Source organism: Pungitius pungitius, chromosome 1 (genome assembly GCF_949316345.1).
Source record: "Pungitius pungitius chromosome 1, fPunPun2.1, whole genome shotgun sequence".
Lineage (NCBI taxonomy): Eukaryota > Metazoa > Chordata > Actinopteri > Perciformes > Gasterosteidae > Pungitius > Pungitius pungitius.
Genome location: NC_084900.1, coordinates 15,938,996 through 15,958,212, shown reverse-complemented (window position 1 = coordinate 15,958,212; position 19,217 = coordinate 15,938,996). Strand labels below are relative to the sequence as shown.

Below are 19,217 nucleotides of genomic sequence, written 5' to 3'. Positions count from 1 at the left end.
CTCGTACACTTTGCCTCCGTCCGCCGAATCGTTCTCCAACTGGTCGAAAGGCAAACGAAGACTCAAAGCTAATGACAAGGAATTCAACCGTTGAGACGAATCACAGACAAGCCTGTCCATTTTCTCACCCGGGTGAAGGCCTTGATGGTGCGATTGAGGAAAGCACTCTCCACCTCCTCCGGTATGGCCAGCAGATGAGCCATGCAGTCCAGGATGCATGTTAGTGTTTCCTTGGAGGCCTGGGGAGGGGATGGAGGAGGTCGGAAGCGAAGGGTTAAAGGTTAGTCCCCGTCGGGCTTCTTCGCCGCAAACGTGAGTGGGAAGCGAACCCACTGACCTGGTCCAGTGCGCTGAGCGCGGTCTGAGCCTCGCAGTTGCAGGAGCTGAGGGCTTTAGCCTCCTGGACAGAGATAACCGGCTCCCTGAGCTGCTCCAGCCACGCCCACATGAGCCCGGTGAGGATGAAGGGATCCCGCTCGGTGCACAGCCGCTCCCAGCCACCGCCTTGGTTCAGTTCTGCCTGCACACATTCAGTTCGTCTGCATGTGACTTATTCAAACACCTTCTCTTAGTAGGTTTAACTTGCCTTAAGGCGTAGCTGGAATGACTATTTCTAGCAGTGGCCAATCTTGTGGGTTGAGTGCCATATTATTTCGGTCTTAGTGATTGACAAACTTAAGTATTCAAATAGTTCTGGGCACGTTTCTACCCCATTGCTGGTATGGGTCGGTTACCTGCCAGGCGGAGACTTTGCTCTTGTGCTCTTCTTTCCCATCAAGAAAAAGGTCCACCGCCAGGGACTGTGCTACCAGGAGCCTCCGGGCGTCCAAAGACAGCTCCGTCTGCAGGGTGATGAAGGGCACCTCTGAATGCTCCTCCTCTCCATCTCGCGCCATCCTCCCATTTACCTCTGACCCCTCTTTCTGCTCCGTCATCCACGTGGACAACATCGTACCCACGGACTCGCTCCGTCGGGTGTTTTTCCGCTGCACCTTCTTCACCAGAAGGGAGCCGTCTCTTTGGCTTTCGTGGTTCTTGATCTGCCAGAGCGACCCGGTTGAGCCGTGGGACACCTCGGACGTGTTGCTGCTCCAGCCTCGGTGTCTGGCGGCAGGGTGGGCGGCCTCGGGCAAGGGTACGGAGATTTCCAGATTGCTCTGCGACACGGGGCCCAGGGGTTGCGAGAGAAGGTTGAGCTCCGAGCCAAGGCGCCTCAAGTCCGACTCGCTGTAGCTCAGACTCTTGCGGTGGTAGAAGATGGGCGGCTCGTGGAAATGCCTGGGTAGCGTGGGCGCGCCCGGCAAGCGGGGCTCCTTGGCGAATATCTCCGGGCCCATCTTCTCAAAGACGCTCAGGGTCATCTCAAGGTCCTGAATGTCAGGCGCCTCCAGAATGTCTTCCTCGATCATCTCCCGGTTCTCTGCGATGTCCAACAGCAGCCGGCACACCAGCTGGACGATCTTCGGCAGGTGCCTGAGCTCTTTCCTCTCGTTGCCGTGCAGCATGTGCCTCTGGCGGTTCAGGTACTGGGACAGGGTGACAGGGTTGAATCGAGGCTCGGCCCGGCAGAACACGCTCCTCAAGGGGGCGAGGAACTTGACGAAGTCCCGGACACAGCGCAGCTGACCTCGGGTCTGGATGGAATTGGGGCGTTTCGCGCGGACGTACACAATGGCCTGGTTGGCATTCAGCCTGGTCGCAAAGGCCAAGAAACACGCCAACAGCACACCTGCGGAAAGGGGAAACCAGACGTTGCGAGGCCACATTTCACTGGACGAAAGACAGGGCCGCATCGGCGTCGCTCACAAATCTACCTGTTCTGCCCAGACCGGCGTGGCAGTGCACCGCTATCTTTCCCTCCTGCAGCGCGAAGGCCATGACCTTCACCATGTCCAGCACCGTGGCGAGGCTGGCCACCCCGTAGTCGCTCCAGCCAAAGTTGTAGTAATAGACTGAAATGGTGGAATGCCTTTTGGTTAAAGGAGAAGAAAACAACAGCCGTGTGTATCAAGGAGAATTGCGTCGTACTGTTGTTCTCCATGAAGACCTCTGGGCGGTACGAGAAGCCGCTCTCTGGCTCCAGAGGGTTCCCGCAGTTGGCATGTTCACCGGGAATCTGCAGGTTGATCACGGTTTTAATACCACACCTTGACGCGGACGCACAGACAGACACATCAAGGGTTTGTTATTCTCATGCTCAGGCGCTGCGTGTTGTTAGTCTGTGTAAAAAAACAAAAACAAGTTGTTGTGTTTACCGTCTGAATTGGTCGATGATGTCGTACTTCTCAATGATTTCGGTTGAGGGTCTGGACATAGCGAGAAGATGATCAGAGACCCTAAAGCAATGGCAAACGGTTAGAGGGTACGTGCATTGAGGTAGAACATTAGACATGAAAAGAGAAGAAAAGTCATGTGTACCAGGACGAGTAGAGGCCTTTTACCGCCTGTTCTTTCTCACTCCAACCACTTGGGTTATCATACTTGCAGGCTTGCCCTCCACAGCCGATTGAGCACTGCATGTGTCCGGGAATGACATAACGTATAGCTTCTCCCACTAGTGTGTACTGCGCTCTGGGGGCTGTGACTGGAGTTAATACATTGGGAAAGGAGACAAGAAAAAATCTGATAAATGACCTGTTGATTTGCCCTTCAAAGTATATTAAAGCTGCTTGATGAGTGGTTTCTTAGCCAATGAATATTAAGCCGCGCTGAGACTCTTGAGACCTTATGTAGGTTGATCCGTAACACCTAAATGATTAAGATCATCTGTGGTTAGTGCTCACCTAAAGAGGTGTCTAATCCTTTTAGCCCCTCTTCTGGCACGCTCAAAGTTCATTTTTATGTAACATCTTGGTGTAATAAAACCAACTACAATTGTCCCTGAGCACCCAGTTGGCCCTTTAGTCATTCAAGGAAGCCACACTCCCATCCTCACTTACTGTATTCCATCAGCGCTCCACCTCTTGTCTTTGCATGAAGTGCCATAAGAACAGACGCTTCGGCTCACATCCACAGTCATAGCAGAGCCTGGACACACACGTATCTGCTTTATCGCACTGTATTATGTCATGAGCTCATGAACAAGTTGTGCTCTGCAGACCTTAGATTAAGCATGAAATAAACAAAGCATCTTGGAAAATGTAACCAGAGTTCGGGATTTTATTTCTTTTTCAAAACCTTCAAATAATTATAACCAAAGATCACTATGTTCAATCATATTCAGTCTCCCATATGAAGCCGACGGATTCCCTTTGAATGGATTGCTCTTTTTATCTGTTGGTCATACCTCAGAGTAAAACTTTAGATTCCAGCCTTCAACACACAGAACTAACTAATCTATTTTGAATTGTATAACATAGATGCTTAAAAATAAAAAGCTGAATTACCTGCAGTAGGTGAGACGAGATGCCTGTGACCCTCCTCGGACACAAATGCTGCCCCTGCTGCAGCGGCCAGCATTCGTGACCTCAACCTCCGCCTCTCTCTGACGTGGTTCCTCTCCGGCTCGACTGAAAGTCAATCCCATGGCCGCCGGCCTCGCTTGATTTGATTCGTCTCGGATTATCCCCGTGTGTCCCTGTGGGGTGAAACACAAGACGCTGACGGGAACCCGTGCGCCGCTCTGTGCATCTCTCTCGCCCAGGGGCGACAGCAGGCGTGTGAATAAATCAACCTCAAGGACGTGTTAAAAAAAGGAATGTAATATCCTCCATGAACAGGTTTCTGCTACCTGCGGCTCGGGGGGGGGGTTAGATGTCCAGGCTAATCTCGACTCCTCAAGGATTAGACTACTAATCTTGTTACTGTAAAATACTGGGTAAAATAGAATACCCACCTCCTCAACAAAAAGTCATACTATCGCCACGTCACTCCTGCCCCCCGCCGGGCCGTTATGACACGCAACGATCAGATCAATCTGTCAATGCACACGTTGTCATCGGTGAAGACCTGTTGATACGTCCGCCTCAACAGATTCCCCAAATGTTTAAACTATATGCATGTGGTGCACAGATTCAAATTTATTTGGGATAGTTGAGAGGATCGTGGAAATGAACGCACTGGAATGCTCCTGCCCTGCTGCTCCAAATACCTCGACGACATATATAGCAAATAAGTGAAACTGATTGGCTTACAGGACGCCCCGCTAAAGCCTGTGAGGTAAGTGGCGAGAGATCAAGCTATGATGTTCAGCATATGGAGGGACTTTTAGGCCACTAAACTGCTCCCCTTGACATTACTGTAAAAGGTGACTAAGTAATTCTGGATTTTGTGGTCATATGTCTTATAATTAAATCCTTTTATCTTATTTGAACTAATCAAATTATTTGCATTATGCCATTTCGAATTCATGTGTAATGTACTGTGGTCTTCAGATATACATTTCTTCAATTGGAACAGTATTATTTTTCCTTACGGTCTGTGATCTAAAACGTTCAACAGCAACAAAAGACGAAAAGAATGACCAGTTGACCATGAAACTACTAAGCATGAGTAATATCTCGGGCATGACTGTGATTTGTCAGCAATCTCTCTTCCGTTTTACCTCAACAAGGCCAAGAGCCGATAAGCGGACTAGAGTAAAGGTGCAATGCAAAAAATCTCTGAAAGAAAAACTCTGACTGTGAATGAAAGGATGCAAATGCTGAAGCAAATATCAATGAAGACAATGAGACTGTGAGTGTCATGTTCCATAGAGAACATAACACCAACACACCTTACGACCATTGTAGGCCTACAACAGAACTACGTTTGGTACATTCCAGTGAACCAAGACAGTAATGGACTAACAAGCAGGAGCAAAAAAACAAGAATCAAACCAAATTATATTGTATAGTTGAGGTATGCTTTGATGCACACACTTTAATACATCTACTTTATATAAAGTTTAAAAAAAAAATTTAGCCACACATTTTTTTTAAATGGGTGAAAAATAGTCCCTTCCGTGTGTAGCCCGGAGGACAGAACGTGGAACTGTGCAAAGCTTTAATGACTTTGAAAAGATGAGTTCACTAGTGTTTCCAAAAGATGGCGGTAGATATTCATTCGGCTTCTGTGACAACGAACGACCGGGAGGTTGATTTCCGTGCTCCACATAAGCAAAGAAGCAAAGCCTGCTGGGAAACGATTTCAGTTTCTCGCGTCTTCAAAGAGCTGCTCTTGGCTTTTGCGCACTATTTACACTACATTTCCCAGCAGGCATCGCGGCACTACGTAGAAGCTGTCCCAGCTGGTTGCGTAGCTCCATTGCATTTCAACGGACAGTTCAGCTGTTTCAAAAAACGCCGGTATTGATGACATCAGTGTAACGGAAAAGAATGTGTCCCACCTTCAAATTAAAACGGAGGAGATCTGACACGTTATTATTTTTTCACATACTATTGTTCTCCCGTACATTTATTTACATCTTCGTTCTATAAAGTAATTAAATTGTATTTAAATCAACGCCCAGGCGTGCTTTAAAGTCTATTTCTTCCCATGTATTGGGATCGTAGTTTTATTTTGAAAGGAGGAACCAGAAGTCGTTCATCACATTTCTCGTCCTGGCGTTTGGTGGTACTCAAGCTCCGGCACAATTTCTCCGACAAGCCGGGGGGAGAGGTGCAGGAAGCCCGGGGTCTGAGGATGGAGCAATTTTAGGAGATAACGACGAGCTCCCCCGTCGGAGATAAGAAAACAGACCCATCTACATGACCAAAGAAAGAAGACCGGCCCCCAGAAACGTAAGCGTAACAATCATGCAATTTAAATACAGACGAATTTAAGCAACCGCTTCCTCTTCAAGGTTACACCTCCCTGAAGACGCCCCAAGCATCCCCCTCCCTTTAATAACCGATCAGCTGGCGTAAGGTCGGTTGATCATCACCGGTCCCGACCATGTCCGTGGATGAGCAGAGCTACCCCGACGTGACGCGCTGGCTTCAGGCCGCGCCGCAGTGGGTGCAGGCCGAGATCGAGCGTCTCTCCCGGGAGCTGGGGGAGACCACGAGCGAGAAGATCCGCGCGGCGCAGTACGGGCTGGCGGTGCTGGAGGAGAAGCAGCAGCTCAAGCAGCAGTACGAAGACCTGGAGATCGAGTACGAGGCCGTCAAGCAGGAGGTCGACCAGCTGAAAGAGGTGCGGTTATTTTTTTAACCTTTTTTTTAAATCTGAGAATACAAAAGCGCATCCTCTATCTATGTGCCCCTACCCTCAATATGGGTTATACACATTTGTTATGGGCTTCCAAAAATAATAACCATCGACCTTGTCATTTCTTTATTTTGCATGGTCTTCCTATTCATGCACGTGACATTTTTGACAGGAATCAGGCATTAAATAGCCATCTGTCTTTCGTCTTACAAGGTCAAAACTGCTAGATGAGATGGGGATGCTTCCTCTGCAGGCTGCCCTACACCGCCCACCCCACCCCCTCTTTACTCAGGGTGTCCCCCATTGCAACGCCACCTTTATTTATTTATTCATGCAGGCCTCTTCTTGGAGACATTCCTCTGTGACAAGCTGGACTAGCAGCCTGCCTGTTCCCCCCCCCCCCCCCCCCCACCCCATCCCAACAACTGTACAAACATTACCGTTATAACTACAATGCTTTGCTGTAAAGGCTTCATATATCGACATGTATTTCTAACCGGTGTTTGTTTCAGTTCGAAATGACTATTTAATTACCAAAGAATGCCCTTTTTGGTTTTTCCAAGTTCGAGTGTCTCCCTGCTCAGGTGGGCTCAGATGGGCCCCTCTTCTTTGAACAAGAATTACTAGTTTCGTCCAAAGGGGAGGGCGTAGGTTTGAATTTTGAACCTTCCCGCTCAGCAGAGGCCGAGAGAGGTAGGAAGGAATGAACTATTTGCAACGGAAAACCAGACGAGTCACAGGCCCCGTGGGAGTGGAAAGAATGCTTGAGAGTGACGGTTGGAGCTGGACGATTGTGAGATAAAGGAGGTCTGTTTTTCTGGACAGGGGTCGGACTTATTCCCCACTTTTGCTCTCCAGAGCAGCACTTTATCAGACCGTTGGCTGTAAGAGTGACGTTGGGCACACGGTGCTGCCAGCAGGCTTTTAACTCTTTCTCTGCCCAGTCAAAGTAAAAAAAACAAAAAAAACAAAAAAACATCAGAGTCCTGCTTCGACACAGACTTGTTTGTGGCCGCTCACATTCTTCCTTTGAGGTCCGGATAGCAGTTTTTCAGCTCCCTCCCCTTCCAGCCGTTGTTTATTGCCAAAGAGGAATGACTGCGGGAAAGAATAGAAGAAACTCGCTCGGCGCAACCGTGGGGGCGAATGAAAGTAAAGAGAGCAGCGGGGACATGTAAGATTAGGATTTTCAAAATATACCAGCTGAAGATTTGTTGTGACTTTCTAGACTGCGTTGGCTCGCTCTCTCTCTCTCTGTCTCATAATGGAGCCCAAACATCCATCTGTGTGAGCAATAAATGTAATTATTCTTATGGGGTTAGGGTTCTGCTGGTTGTAGATCTCTGATCAGTTCTTTTATCCATCTACTCAACCCCCTCCTCTCCTACCCAGCCTCTGTATGAAGGGCAGACGTGATGCTATCACAAGAGGAACGCAAACACATTGTTCGGACGTCCTTCTCCAATTCCCCCCCTTCTGTCGGTTTGCAGGGGCTCAAACACGAGATGAGCTATAAATCAAAGCTGAACTCGGTGGTGGCATTCCATTCAAAATCCCAAACGTTGAGTTCAAGATGTCTTGTGTTACTCTTAAATGACCAGCTGTTACCAAAAAAAACATGCACGCGTTTCTTCCCGTATTGTCTTTGTCAATGTTTGGATGTCCAGGCAGAGCGTCTTTATTGTCTGGGTGATTTACACAAGTCGCTGAACACACCGGACCTTCTACACTGACCCCCTGACCTCTCCCCTCACGTACTGGCGTGCACAAACACGGCGTCGAATAAAACGCCTCGGGTTGATGTGTATTCCTCACATTTTTTGATGCCCAGACCCCCCCCCCCCCCCCCCCTTTGTCTCACATCCAGAAATCATCATGACAGTTAGCAAACACCCCCCTTGCAATTTAATCAACCCTCACCCGCTCACCTACCCTTGGGCAAGGCACTTGTATGCTACAAACCCACACTACTCTGGAGACAGGAAGATGGAAGAGGAATTCTGTGCACTGCTGTTGCTTGGTAACGCCTCAGTGCTGCATCCTCAGCAGGTGCTGCTTCCCGAGTGGGTTTGCAGATGGCGGCTCGGGTTTCATCTCACTGCTAGCTAGGATCGGCTCCATTAACCATGATCCAGGATCCTTTAATTCATCGGCTGTTCCTCTCTATTTGCCATCGTGTTTGTAAAGCACACCTTCTGGTCATTAGCATACTCCAGCAGCTGTGGACAGTTATAGACCGGCTAGCACAACATTTTTCTCCACCCATTATTCGCCGCTGCACTGGCCTTGTCCCTAGGTGGTGGATTGGTATTTCTATACGAGGTCTCCCTATTATCATCCATTTTGTACCTCGTTTGCTGCACGAAAAAGGTTATGCAGACTGTTCTCCATAACAGTCACCAGCTGTCTGGTAGCCGGTGTACAAAAGGATTCATACTGAAAAGCCAAATGTGTGGGATCTCACACATTTTCTCTCCTGATTGTCACTAAAATGTTGAAAAATGGCTGCCTTTTTATTTTTTTACACTCTGCTTGAAAATAAAGAATCAACCTTGATCCTTGGTTCGTTCCACAGTTGATTGCCTTGGCTTGCATCCATGAAATCTTGCATATGTCCTGTGTAATCTGGGTAGGACTGGAGGACCAGTTCTATTATCAGTCTGACTGTGAAAGTCAGTGAGTTGGATCTGGAGTTGAACACCGCCCACACGCCTCTTCACAAGATTCATTTCTTAACACGGTTCGTTAACTCTTAAGTCAACAGCTGATTTGAACACAATAATCTGTTCCCTCTTCAAACAGTGCTCTTAATACAGGACATGCCGACCTTCCAGTGGAGATCTGATAAGGCCGGGTGGACTTTTCCCCGTAATAATGGTCACAAGGTGAAGTAGCTGATGACATTTTATGTGTTCCCTCAGCTGCGGTTGATATTCCTAAGGCTGTCCTGTGCCACACCTTAACGGTTAATGCAGCTTTTTTTTGTCTTAGAGCTGTAATAAGATGGAGATTTTTTTCTTATATCGACAGACAGCCCCACAAAGCCCCCACATTTCATTCATCATTATTGGACTAAACCAATTGCCTTTAAGATGTGGAGCTCATTGGGTCCCACACAGGCGAGTGTCCTCCAGGCCGGCAGCTGCGGACTGCGTTGTCCAATTTCAACCGGACAATCGTGTGCTCGGTCCACCGGGGCTTTGTGTCAGCGAGCCAAACCGGGGTCACCCTGGTCTTGGGTGTCACCGATTGAAGCGCGGGTTAAATGCCAGCAGAACACGGCGTGTGACAAAGGAGAGAGGCGTCCCATTGTGGTTCCGTTTGAAAGGATCGGGCACTTTTGTCCCCTTTTGAAATGGCAGATCACTAAAGGATACATCCCAGTGTCCTTAAACAAAGCTATCTGGTGGGACTCTAAGCCCTTTCCGTGCTGTTAAATGGGCTGCATGCTGATTGGATGTCAGTTGAAAATACAAGACTACAAAAACCATCTGTTCCCTTTTATAAATTCATAAAGTCAGTCTCATATTATGAGGTTGCTAAATCTAGGTGAACATCTCTTGCTTTGAACTCTACCATTTTTGTATTATATCACAAATCCCAGCCCCGCTCTTAATAGCTCTCCCAATCCACTTTACCAAATCATTGTTATTTTACTGTCTTTCTGTGTGTTTAGTCTTCTTTGTACCTCCCTCTCTGACTGAGAATTTGTATTGTATAGGTAATTCTATCAATAACGACTTTTTCTTTTGGGGGAGCTGGTCGGCAAGTCTGCAATTAAGGGGTAATCTTTTCTAAATGGCACTAAATAAAGTCCTAAATCCCCCCCCCCCCCCTCTCTGGGCATAAGAGGATGAATCCCAACCGCTGTGCGCGGGGGCTTACGGAGGTCTGGGGCTCAGCCTGTAGCCTCCGTAGCCCGGGCCAGGCAGGGTGGTCGGGGCGTTTCAGGAGGATGCCCCTACCTGTCCTGGCCCGGTGGCCTACTCCAGTGGCTGCCACAGGCAAGTCCAGCGGTTCCTTCTCCGGGGGCCGCCGCCTGTCGCTCTGCTGTACGAGTCCCGAACTCAACGAGGCTCTGTGGAGGAAAGTAGTGCAGAGTAGTATAAAGACCATCAACTTTATTGGAACCAGCCATCAAAACGGGCCGGTCCGTCCACACAATCGAATAGGGCTACCTCCTCTGGCACAGAAGGACGACCATATGGCAACCTAATGAAATAATGATTCCGCACGGTTTTAGGTGAAATGGCCCCGCTGCTAATCCGTAATGATTTTAAGGGCTTTTGTCCTTAACTCCGATAAGCAGAATACCATCAGCGCCCGTCCACAGCTCAAGCGGAGAGGGCGGTTCCTCAGGAGCACCAGCGGACGACTGTCTCTGTGGTTCCTGCTCTCAATTGTTTGGGCCCCTTGGAATGTTTTTGGTTTAACGAGTGGAGTGTTTGCACTGCGTGGCTGTAGGAAAAGAAACGTGTGTTTGCATTCCTGCAGTTTGTTGGCCGATAAGCGGGTGCCTTTACAGCGTAGCATTGTGGGGGTATTGTAGGGTGTAGGGCACGGTAACCCTCTGAGACATATTGCAAAGCCGTACACTCACGTTTGTTCACGCGGTTCCATTTATACCGCAGTCAAGACTCCACATGGAGAAGCTGTACGGCAGCCGAGGCCGGTCGTGACTATTCCAACGTAATCTGATTACTGATGCCAGGGCCAGATCAGGCAGGAGTCCATTCTAAAAGCAGAGGATGAGGTCATAGTAGTGGCTGTATGGCCCTGACAATGCAACAGGGTTCACTCAGGGAACAGCCAGTTTCCACAAACTCTCATAAATCTGTCACAAAGAGGCCAGTGTGCGTGCACGTGACTCACCAGATGTGTGTGTGTGAGAAATCCACTTCTGCTTATCCCCTCTCCTACGATACCAGCTGTTCTAGATTGTAATTCCACAAAGAAGTCCAATCTAAACACTTCACTTTTACACCTATTATATATACTCGGCATGTCGCTTTGTGTTTTTTTTTTTACATTAACCTTTATGGAAATACATCACTAGCCTTTGTTGGGTCATTTGCTCTACTCACTCCCCTGAGGTGAAGTTTTTGGTGACTCAAGATCCCATGTTGGTTACATAACGTCTGAGTTAAGATTTCTATTTTCTGTTTTCATCCCGTGGTCCAAGTAGCCCGAGGCCCTTAAACAACTACTCAGTTTATTTAACTGCAACTTACACTGTTCAAATAAGGCCTTATTTATTTATACTGAGACACTGGTTTCTTATATAAACCGATGAATCAGCTATAGGCATGTGGGCACAGTAAAAGTTAGTCAGCATTCCTTTTAACAGAGTCCAGATGAGGTCCGTGGGCTGTATCCGCTTGCACACAGACCGTCCTTATACCTTTTGTGAAACGTGATTGACACAGAAGGACGGGGACAGGCGAGTTTACAGCTATCTGCTTCACAGCAACCACAAAGGCTCTGGCTGAGTCCAGGCAAAGCTCCACCATCCAATCTATCTTCTTCCTTCCTATTGAAAAGCCCCCTGCCCCCCCCCCCCCCCCCCTGCTCTGCGTCCTGTTTACTCGTGAGCAGCCAGGCTTTTCATAGCGGTTAGGAAGTGTATGAAATGTGTCGCTGTATCATTTGGGAGATGTTTTTACTGGACCCGAGAAAACAACCTCATGAGGTTCATCCGGCAAGTCGCTTCTACCGCCTCCGTTCAGAAAGGAGGAAGTCTCAACTGCAGATTATTTTTAATGACATTATCGTTCTCACATCAACACTCTGTGTGCTGCATTTCCTCTTGATGTCCTGGCAACAGAGACAGGAACTGACATGCGGCTAGCTCCCACTAACTATTGCTGCCCCTTTTCTTTTATCTTTGTAGGGGTTGAATCACATTTTGTGCTCAGTGCTGAATCAAATAAAGTGTCCTAAGTAATCCGCAGACATCCCAGATGCATCTTCAAGTTAGAGAGGATCTGCAAGTTTCCAATCTATGAAAGTCTCCTTGCAAATTAAGCATTCCTCAAAACGTCCCTTCTTAGTAAAATACTGAAATCAGAAATCCGTGTTAGTTGTGAGACGCTCTGCTTTCCTGAGCTTTGACAGGAGGAGGACATGGAGTTTTGTCCCTCAGCAGGATTTTTATCCCCTTGAGTTGAATTAAAGCAAAAGATATGAGACGGAGGTGCGACACCCTGCACTTATTAGCATATATGAATATCAGGCACACGCACGTGGGGGCTCCAAGTAGACAGATGGTGGGTGACCCACCCACAGATATACGTTTCCTTCTCTGCCGTACACCACAGCGAAGCAGGGGTGTGCCCTCCATACCCACTCCCACTCCTCCCACCCCAGGCTCCTTTTGTAAATAGGCTAGTGGGTCCGGGTCCCGCTGTCGCAGTGCGTCCTACCCGGGTCTCATGGGGGGGGGCGGGGGGGGGGCACGCTTTGAAACCCTCAGGCGGTTGAACCGGGGAGGCACGCAGGGGGAGGAATTGGGAACGCAACAGGGGTAGTGAGGAGGGGACATAAGAAGACCGGCAGGGGGGGTGGGGCGGGGGGTGGCCTGTACAGCAATAACAACATTTGGGCTGGGGGAGAGGAAGGGTTTAAATTGGACGTGTGCCAGTCTCTCAGGGGTCCTTGAGAGAAACAGAAGTAGAGAGGGAGGGGCACCAGGCAAGGCCTGTGTTTCCTGTGGGACCGAGCTCACTCCCTTTTGTTAAATGGAGGAGGAATAGAGCTTCCTCCGTCAGCTGGCTGCAGGGATTTAGAGATAATAATAATATAGTCACATACAGGATTTAACTACTGCGCTTGGGGAAGAGGGGGGGGGTTTATTAGTGTCTGTCTATCTGGAAGCATCCTGTCGATGCTTCACTCGGATTGATTAGACGTGTCTGCGTGCTAATGGATGACTCTAGAACGGCGAGGGCGGGTGCATTAGGGTCTCTTGTACAACATCGATGTAGTAAATGATTGTTTCGGGTTAATCAGCTTGATTAAAAAATACTGTAATAACAAATCAATTCAATGCCTACTTCGCCGTCCCCACTTCTTCCTGGAAAGCCAACCCTTTGGATCAAAGGAAAACAAAATCACGTGTGTGTGTGTGCGTGCGCGCCTGCACCTCAGCTGCTTCCATGTCATTGTCAAAAAAGGGCCGGTGGGCTGCTCCACAGGGAGCCATTTCCTCTGGGAAACATGCTGAAACCCCCCCCCCCCCCCCCCCTGAATGGAGTCTCATTCCCTCCCTGTCGGCTACGATGTTGACTTGGCCAGATAAGCAAAGAGCTTAAGCAGAAGAAGAAAAAAAAAAAAAAACTTGCCAAAAAATATGCCAGGTCTTTGCGCGACCCGAATCTCAAAGAGGAGAATCATGTGACTGAGGAGGGAGGAGAGGAATCTGTGACGATTGACCAATGATTTGAGGTTGTGACTGCGTTGAAGTGGAAGCTGTGCGGAGAGTTCATGTCATGTAAACGACATTCATTATGTGGCACATTTAGTTCCGCAACATCGGCCCCTACAAAAAAAGGTCAGCGATAAACCGACGGTTCCTTTTGTGATTTTAAATTACTGCTAGGAGTAAATACTGAAGACGGAAGTCAAGTGGTTCGTCTCGCTCGTACAGAAGAGAAACAAAAGCAGTAACTGGAGTGGAGACGGGCCTCCAGCAGGTAACCTAGAGCTGCTTTTCCTATAAATGTTGCTGTTGGAACCTGGTTTGTTTTCAAGACTCTGCTTGAAATTCCCTCGAGTGGTCGTGCAAAGAAAGAAGACCTTTTCTCATTCTGTAGCGAGCGATACTGTTTGCGCTCAGACTCTCTTTAGCCAGGGGCATAACCGTGATGAGCTGAAGCAGCTCCACCAACATCAAAGGGTCTTCAGGCCAAGAGACACGCTCCCAACGGCGTCTTTTTGCAGGTGTTTCTCCTTTTCCATAAAGGGGTGTAGATCTTTCCCTTCGCTCCTCTTTGACGTGTGATGAATACAGAGGAGCATCGCGTTTGAACACCAGGTCTGATCTTTGTTCCTCAACGAGGAATCCCACGTGAAGTCTGACTGGAATGTGAAGCGTGGTGATCCCCCAGAGAGGTCTGGTGAAAGCCCAAACGATCACCGAGCTGCAGCCCAACTAGGCCATTTCTGATTCGTAGCTTTCACTCCTTCATCGAGGCGTGTAAAGCATCTCATGAGTGTGATTAGTTCAGATCACACGCGTCTGCCTTCTCCCCACAGCGCCGACACGAGATCCACAATCTGGCTCATATTTGTGGTCGTGTGTTCCTTTTTAAGTTTCCTGATGAGAGTTTCACGTTCGGCCTGTCCAATCGATTTGGGTATTTTTCCCCCATAGCTTCCTCTCACTGGCCGTAGTTCATGTCCCTTGCCTTTGGCCGGTAGTGCACGGCCCACGCACTCAAACACTCGCCTCTTCTCGCGAGCGCGATCCTCAACACGGCAACACCAGGTGCTGCAGGACAGCTGACTGCAGGGCACGCTGGGAAAATTGGAAATGGAATGGGGGTGGATGTGTATGTGTGTGTTTGAAGTTGTCCAGGCCTGTGTGTGTGTGTGTGTGTGTGTCAGTGTGAATAATAACCCAACGGTTGTGTGCCATGCAGGGAATCAATGTGGCTCTGTGCCAACAGCAAATAGCTCCGCCTCCCTCCCATTTCTCTCACCTCTTTTCATTTTTTTTCCCCCCTTCTGTTAGTTTGGCGCACATAACAACTCGGAAAATAACTGTCAAATATCATCGTTTAAAAAAAAAAATGTTATAGACTTGACATAGTAAAGGCTTTTTCAGATCCAAATTAAGTGTATTAAGTGGGGAAACGGTCAGTAAAGCAAGAGGAGCTGAGAGTTGATCATGACCTCCACGGGACTAAAGTCTGGAGTAAATAATTAGCTTCTCCGTTACTCATTGTAGCGGGTGTCATTGACTTTGGCATTGAACGCACTGCCACGTGACGGAGACGTACCACACAGAGATCTCACGGGCCCTGACGAGATGCAGCGGGTCACACATTCGTGTTGGAGGTTATTCGTCCCTTCTACCTCGCCAGGTGCTCAGTGTTCTGTGTACAAAGACTGAAGAGGAATCGGCTCTGTCTGTGTGGGTTTTTTTATTTGCTCCTCCTCCTCTGACAAGTCTCACCGCCGACCGGCCTTCAGTGTTGCTGGAATGCTGCTTTTTTGGCTTTGGTCGACCCTGACTCTTGAGCAACCATCGTTTAAAGCAAACTAAAAGTGATGGTGAAGGACACAGCGATGCATTGTTCAGCGTTCGTCCCGGGACAGTCAGTTGTGTCACAACGGAAGAATGCTGCTGGATATCTCAGCTCAACATCTGCCCACTGCAGTGCACAGCGCTCGCATCACAGTTCTGCCCCTCAAGGTTGGGTCGTCTGGTGCATTCCTGATGTGGCCTTTCTGCTGTCGGTCACTGTCGACTGAGTCGACCGAAAAGAATATATCGGTTATAGCCAGCTAATCAAAGGATGTGGTTAACCTCTGTGGTTAAAGTTAGTTCAATCTGCCTCAGCAACAAAGCCTCCTGCAGCACGCTTTACTGTTGTTATCCTAACCAGGCTGGGGGAGCAGCAGAGGGGGGGGGGGGGGGGGGGTGGACTTTAACAATGAGATGATTAAAGCTGCAGCAGAGACAGAAGAATGGCATCCAAATCCAGAGAGTGTCCTAATTGGGTTTTGGTCTCAAGGCAAAGGTTGTCAAGAGGACTACCTCGTATGATTGAAAAGCTCCAAGCCCCTGATTAAAATCAAGCTCTGTGTACAGATGTGGGGGCGGGGGGGGGGGGGGGGGGGGGGGCGTTTACTTGAATGTTTCCAGTGGTTTTATTCTCCACCCCAGAAGGACTGAACTGGTCCAATCTCTGGATCTCACGTCATCCCACAGAATCCCCAAAAGCAGAATTTGGTCATCGCCTCTGAATGTCGCGTCTTTGGTCAGATTTGAGGACAAGCAGCGGTTACACCGTATTCCAGCACAAGGCTGGCTAGTCAAATAAAGCCAATGACCCGAGAAAGCAGCGTTTTGAGGCGATACCTAAAACCACAAAGGCCTGCGTAGCAACCGCATCCTTATTTATAGTACTTTAGTCTGTTAATCTCATGACTAGGGTAGTCAGAATCCGCGGAGTGTGAGCAATGTAGGAGGAAGTGATGAAAATCCTACTGACGGCTGAGAGAAAAAGAGAAAGAAAAAGGTTTTTTTTCCGTCTGACCTCAGCCCGTCATGTATGCTCTCCATAGAGCGCCTTCAGAAGGTACATCCGGTCCAGACAGGATGCTAATGACCGGCCTTTGATTAGCCATCCAAGAGATTACTCATCCACGCTCTAAAGTGGGGGAAAAAAACTGCAACATATGGCCAGCTGAGGATGAATTATGAGTTGGGTGTGCAGCTCACTGTGGGATTACTGGCTTGGTCGCGTGCGTCCCCTACTTCCCTCCCCCCCCCCACTCCCTTCTTCCCCAAAAAGTAACCTAAACCCACGCTCGGGGAGTTGAGATTAAAGGCCGGGGGTCAGAGGGGGTTTGGCTCGGGGCTCTACTTTTTATCTTTAAAGGACTGCCCTTAGATTAGATTGATTGGAGGCCCCTCGATGTCCACTGTACTCTGTGATTATGATGTGGGATTCCCCTGGATTTTTGATTGGGTTAATCCCGTCTCTATGACGGCCTCCTTCTGTTGGATGGCTTGATTTATTGTTTTGGAGAGGAGGGAGATGTCGTATCGGTTGTCAATGCACATCCAGATGATCCTTTGCGTTCAGGCTATTGGAGCACTCTTAGTGGTTAGGACACCGTGATTATGGCTCTCCATAATCCAGTTGAGTTGTGTTGTTTGGAAGCAATACACTATTTTATTTTCAGTTAATCCGAAGGTTGTTTTCTTGATTGGAAAAGAGTCACGAAAAAACCTTTTTAATGTCCCTTAAACCAAACATGAAGTTCATCACAAAAAAAGCTCAGCAAGAAATTTTAGATTTGAAACCAGTTGAACATGTTGTCAGTTATCTTTTCATCTGTAAAAATGGAAAAGTCTTGTGACATTATTTTGAGTATACGTGTGAAATGTAGTTTGCCGCACATGAGGTTCCTCATTTTGGAACAAAGTTGGTACTATTTAGACCTGCCGTAGCTTCTAAATGAAGCGTATTGCAGCGTGAGGGTTTATCTCTTCATCTCCCCATTTAAATCATTCTCTTTCCTGAAATGTGATGAGATACTGCAGCCTCCCTGCACGAGACCCAATGTCACGCATTCGTGTCTTCCCCCAGAAACGGTTATTACACGCTGACATATTGGTCCGAGGCTTACAAGTAGGCCCTTGCCGACTAATGCACGTTTCCAGATTCCCCCTTTCCTAAAGGAATTCGTGGGATTATCGCGATATGCAGTCAAACGGAGAGAAAGTCCCATGCAGATGTGGAAGGGTCACAGGGAGAGGAGAGTGCAGCTGTGAAGGTCAGGCTCAGGGCCGCAGGTGACTTCAGATTAACGCGCAAGGCGAGAGGATCAGGATTTCCATCGCGCGTCACAGGACAAAAAAAACAAAAAATTGTAATCAGGGAGGTGATTATTTCCTGATGGTGGAGAGGAGCCCGACCTCACTCTCACACCACTGATCCCTGTCCTCTTTTAACCCAGACGGTTCCCAACCGCCAATATGTCTCCGTAAGATTTTTAATCTTCATGAATGTCATTAAAAATCCAATAATCTTCGAAATCTGCTATGATCTCCTAAGATATTAAAGCGTATTAGGACGTCCAGACACTAGCCACCATGTGCTCTACTTTCCCCCCGTTTGGTTTCCCCATCTGCGGAGTCACTGCTAACTGAGCACGGGGGGGGGATGCAGCCCAGATTGCATGATCTCTCTTTTTGGGACGTCTTTGAGTCCCCGGCTGAGCTTCTACGGTACAGATTAGTGTCACTTTGACCCTAAAGCCAATTTGAGTTTTACCTCTGTGTGTGTCCACATCGTTTGTTGTCTTCACACCGACTTAAACACAACCGCCCGTGTTTCCTAAAACTATATCTTCTCCTCCTTTTTGGTGGTTCCTCCAGGCCTTCGGACAAGCCTACTCCAACCACAGGAAGGTGGCGGCGGACGGGGAGAGCCGGGAGGAGTCTCTGCTGCAGGAGTCGGCCTGTAAGGAGGCCTACTACGAGCAGAGGGTCCTGGAGCTGCAGAACGAGCTCCGCCAGGCGCGCAACATCCTCACCAACAGCCAGTCGGAGAACGAGCGGCTCAACACCATCGCCCAGGAGCTGCGAGAGGTAGGAGGCCAAACGGCACAACCCCCCCGCTGCTGTGACGGGACGAGGCCGCTGACGTGTGAGACGGGAGGACTGCTGTTTGCCAGAAGCTTCTGTCTCCTGCGTCGCATACTAAAAACGAACTCTCTTCTAATTAAAGCAGAGGGTGTTTGCCTGCAGCTTTGGGAACAACTGGTGTGTTTGTTTCTACTCATCATCCGTGTGAAGCTGCAGAAAACCACCGATATTAAGCACTGATCCCTCTCAGGCTCGGTCTAGTTGAGCCCAGGAGCTTTTCATCCCAACACGTATATTTGTTCCTTTGCTGCATGATTACTGCACCAACATATTTTTCCCCTCCGGTACTTTGAACACTGCTTGCCAGGCCTGTAAAAATGCAGGGTGCAACTGCAGTGTGAACAACTGTTGTGTTGGCAACATGCTCAGACAAGAATAATCCCGCTGGAATGAGACCAGAAGGACCGAAGCCACTGAAGCCTCATGAGATACTCCCCCCTCCTGTTGTGATCCAGGGTGGAGGCTTGATTACAGATGGGAGAAACGTGCCGAATGGAGGGGTCAATAAATTAGTTTGAACGTTGAAGGACATTAGTGCTTACCGGCCTTTTGTCAACAGAGCGAGTCGAGGCTAACTCAGCCGAATGCGTCTCATGTTCTACTTTCAAGCTTCCGTAACGATCGCTATGCTGACCTTTTCATTGTCTGCGCAATGTTGACCTCGTTGGAAGAGACGGGGGTGCAGCGCGGTGCAGAGGCGCCCGGC

General features: G+C 48.7%; 2 protein-coding genes across 2 annotated transcripts; one reads left to right on the top strand and one right to left on the bottom strand.

The window, feature by feature from the left end:
* Positions 1-388: 388 nt before the first annotated feature.
* ptpdc1b (protein tyrosine phosphatase domain containing 1b) lies at positions 389-1,990 on the bottom strand. The gene has a single exon (XM_037478344.2). The coding sequence runs from the start codon at positions 1,791-1,793 to the stop codon at positions 684-686; it is 1,110 nt and encodes a 369-aa protein (XP_037334241.2). The 5' UTR covers positions 1,794-1,990; the 3' UTR covers positions 389-683.
* Positions 1,991-5,542: 3,552 nt separating this feature from the next.
* On the top strand, positions 5,543-18,979 carry LOC119221969 (protein bicaudal D homolog 2-like). Its single transcript, XM_062566369.1, has 3 exons — positions 5,543-6,114; positions 18,242-18,510; positions 18,967-18,979. The coding sequence occupies exons 1-3, from the start codon at positions 5,875-5,877 to the stop codon at positions 18,977-18,979; spliced, it is 522 nt and encodes a 173-aa protein (XP_062422353.1). The 5' UTR covers positions 5,543-5,874.
* The last annotated feature ends 238 nt before the right edge of the window (positions 18,980-19,217 follow it).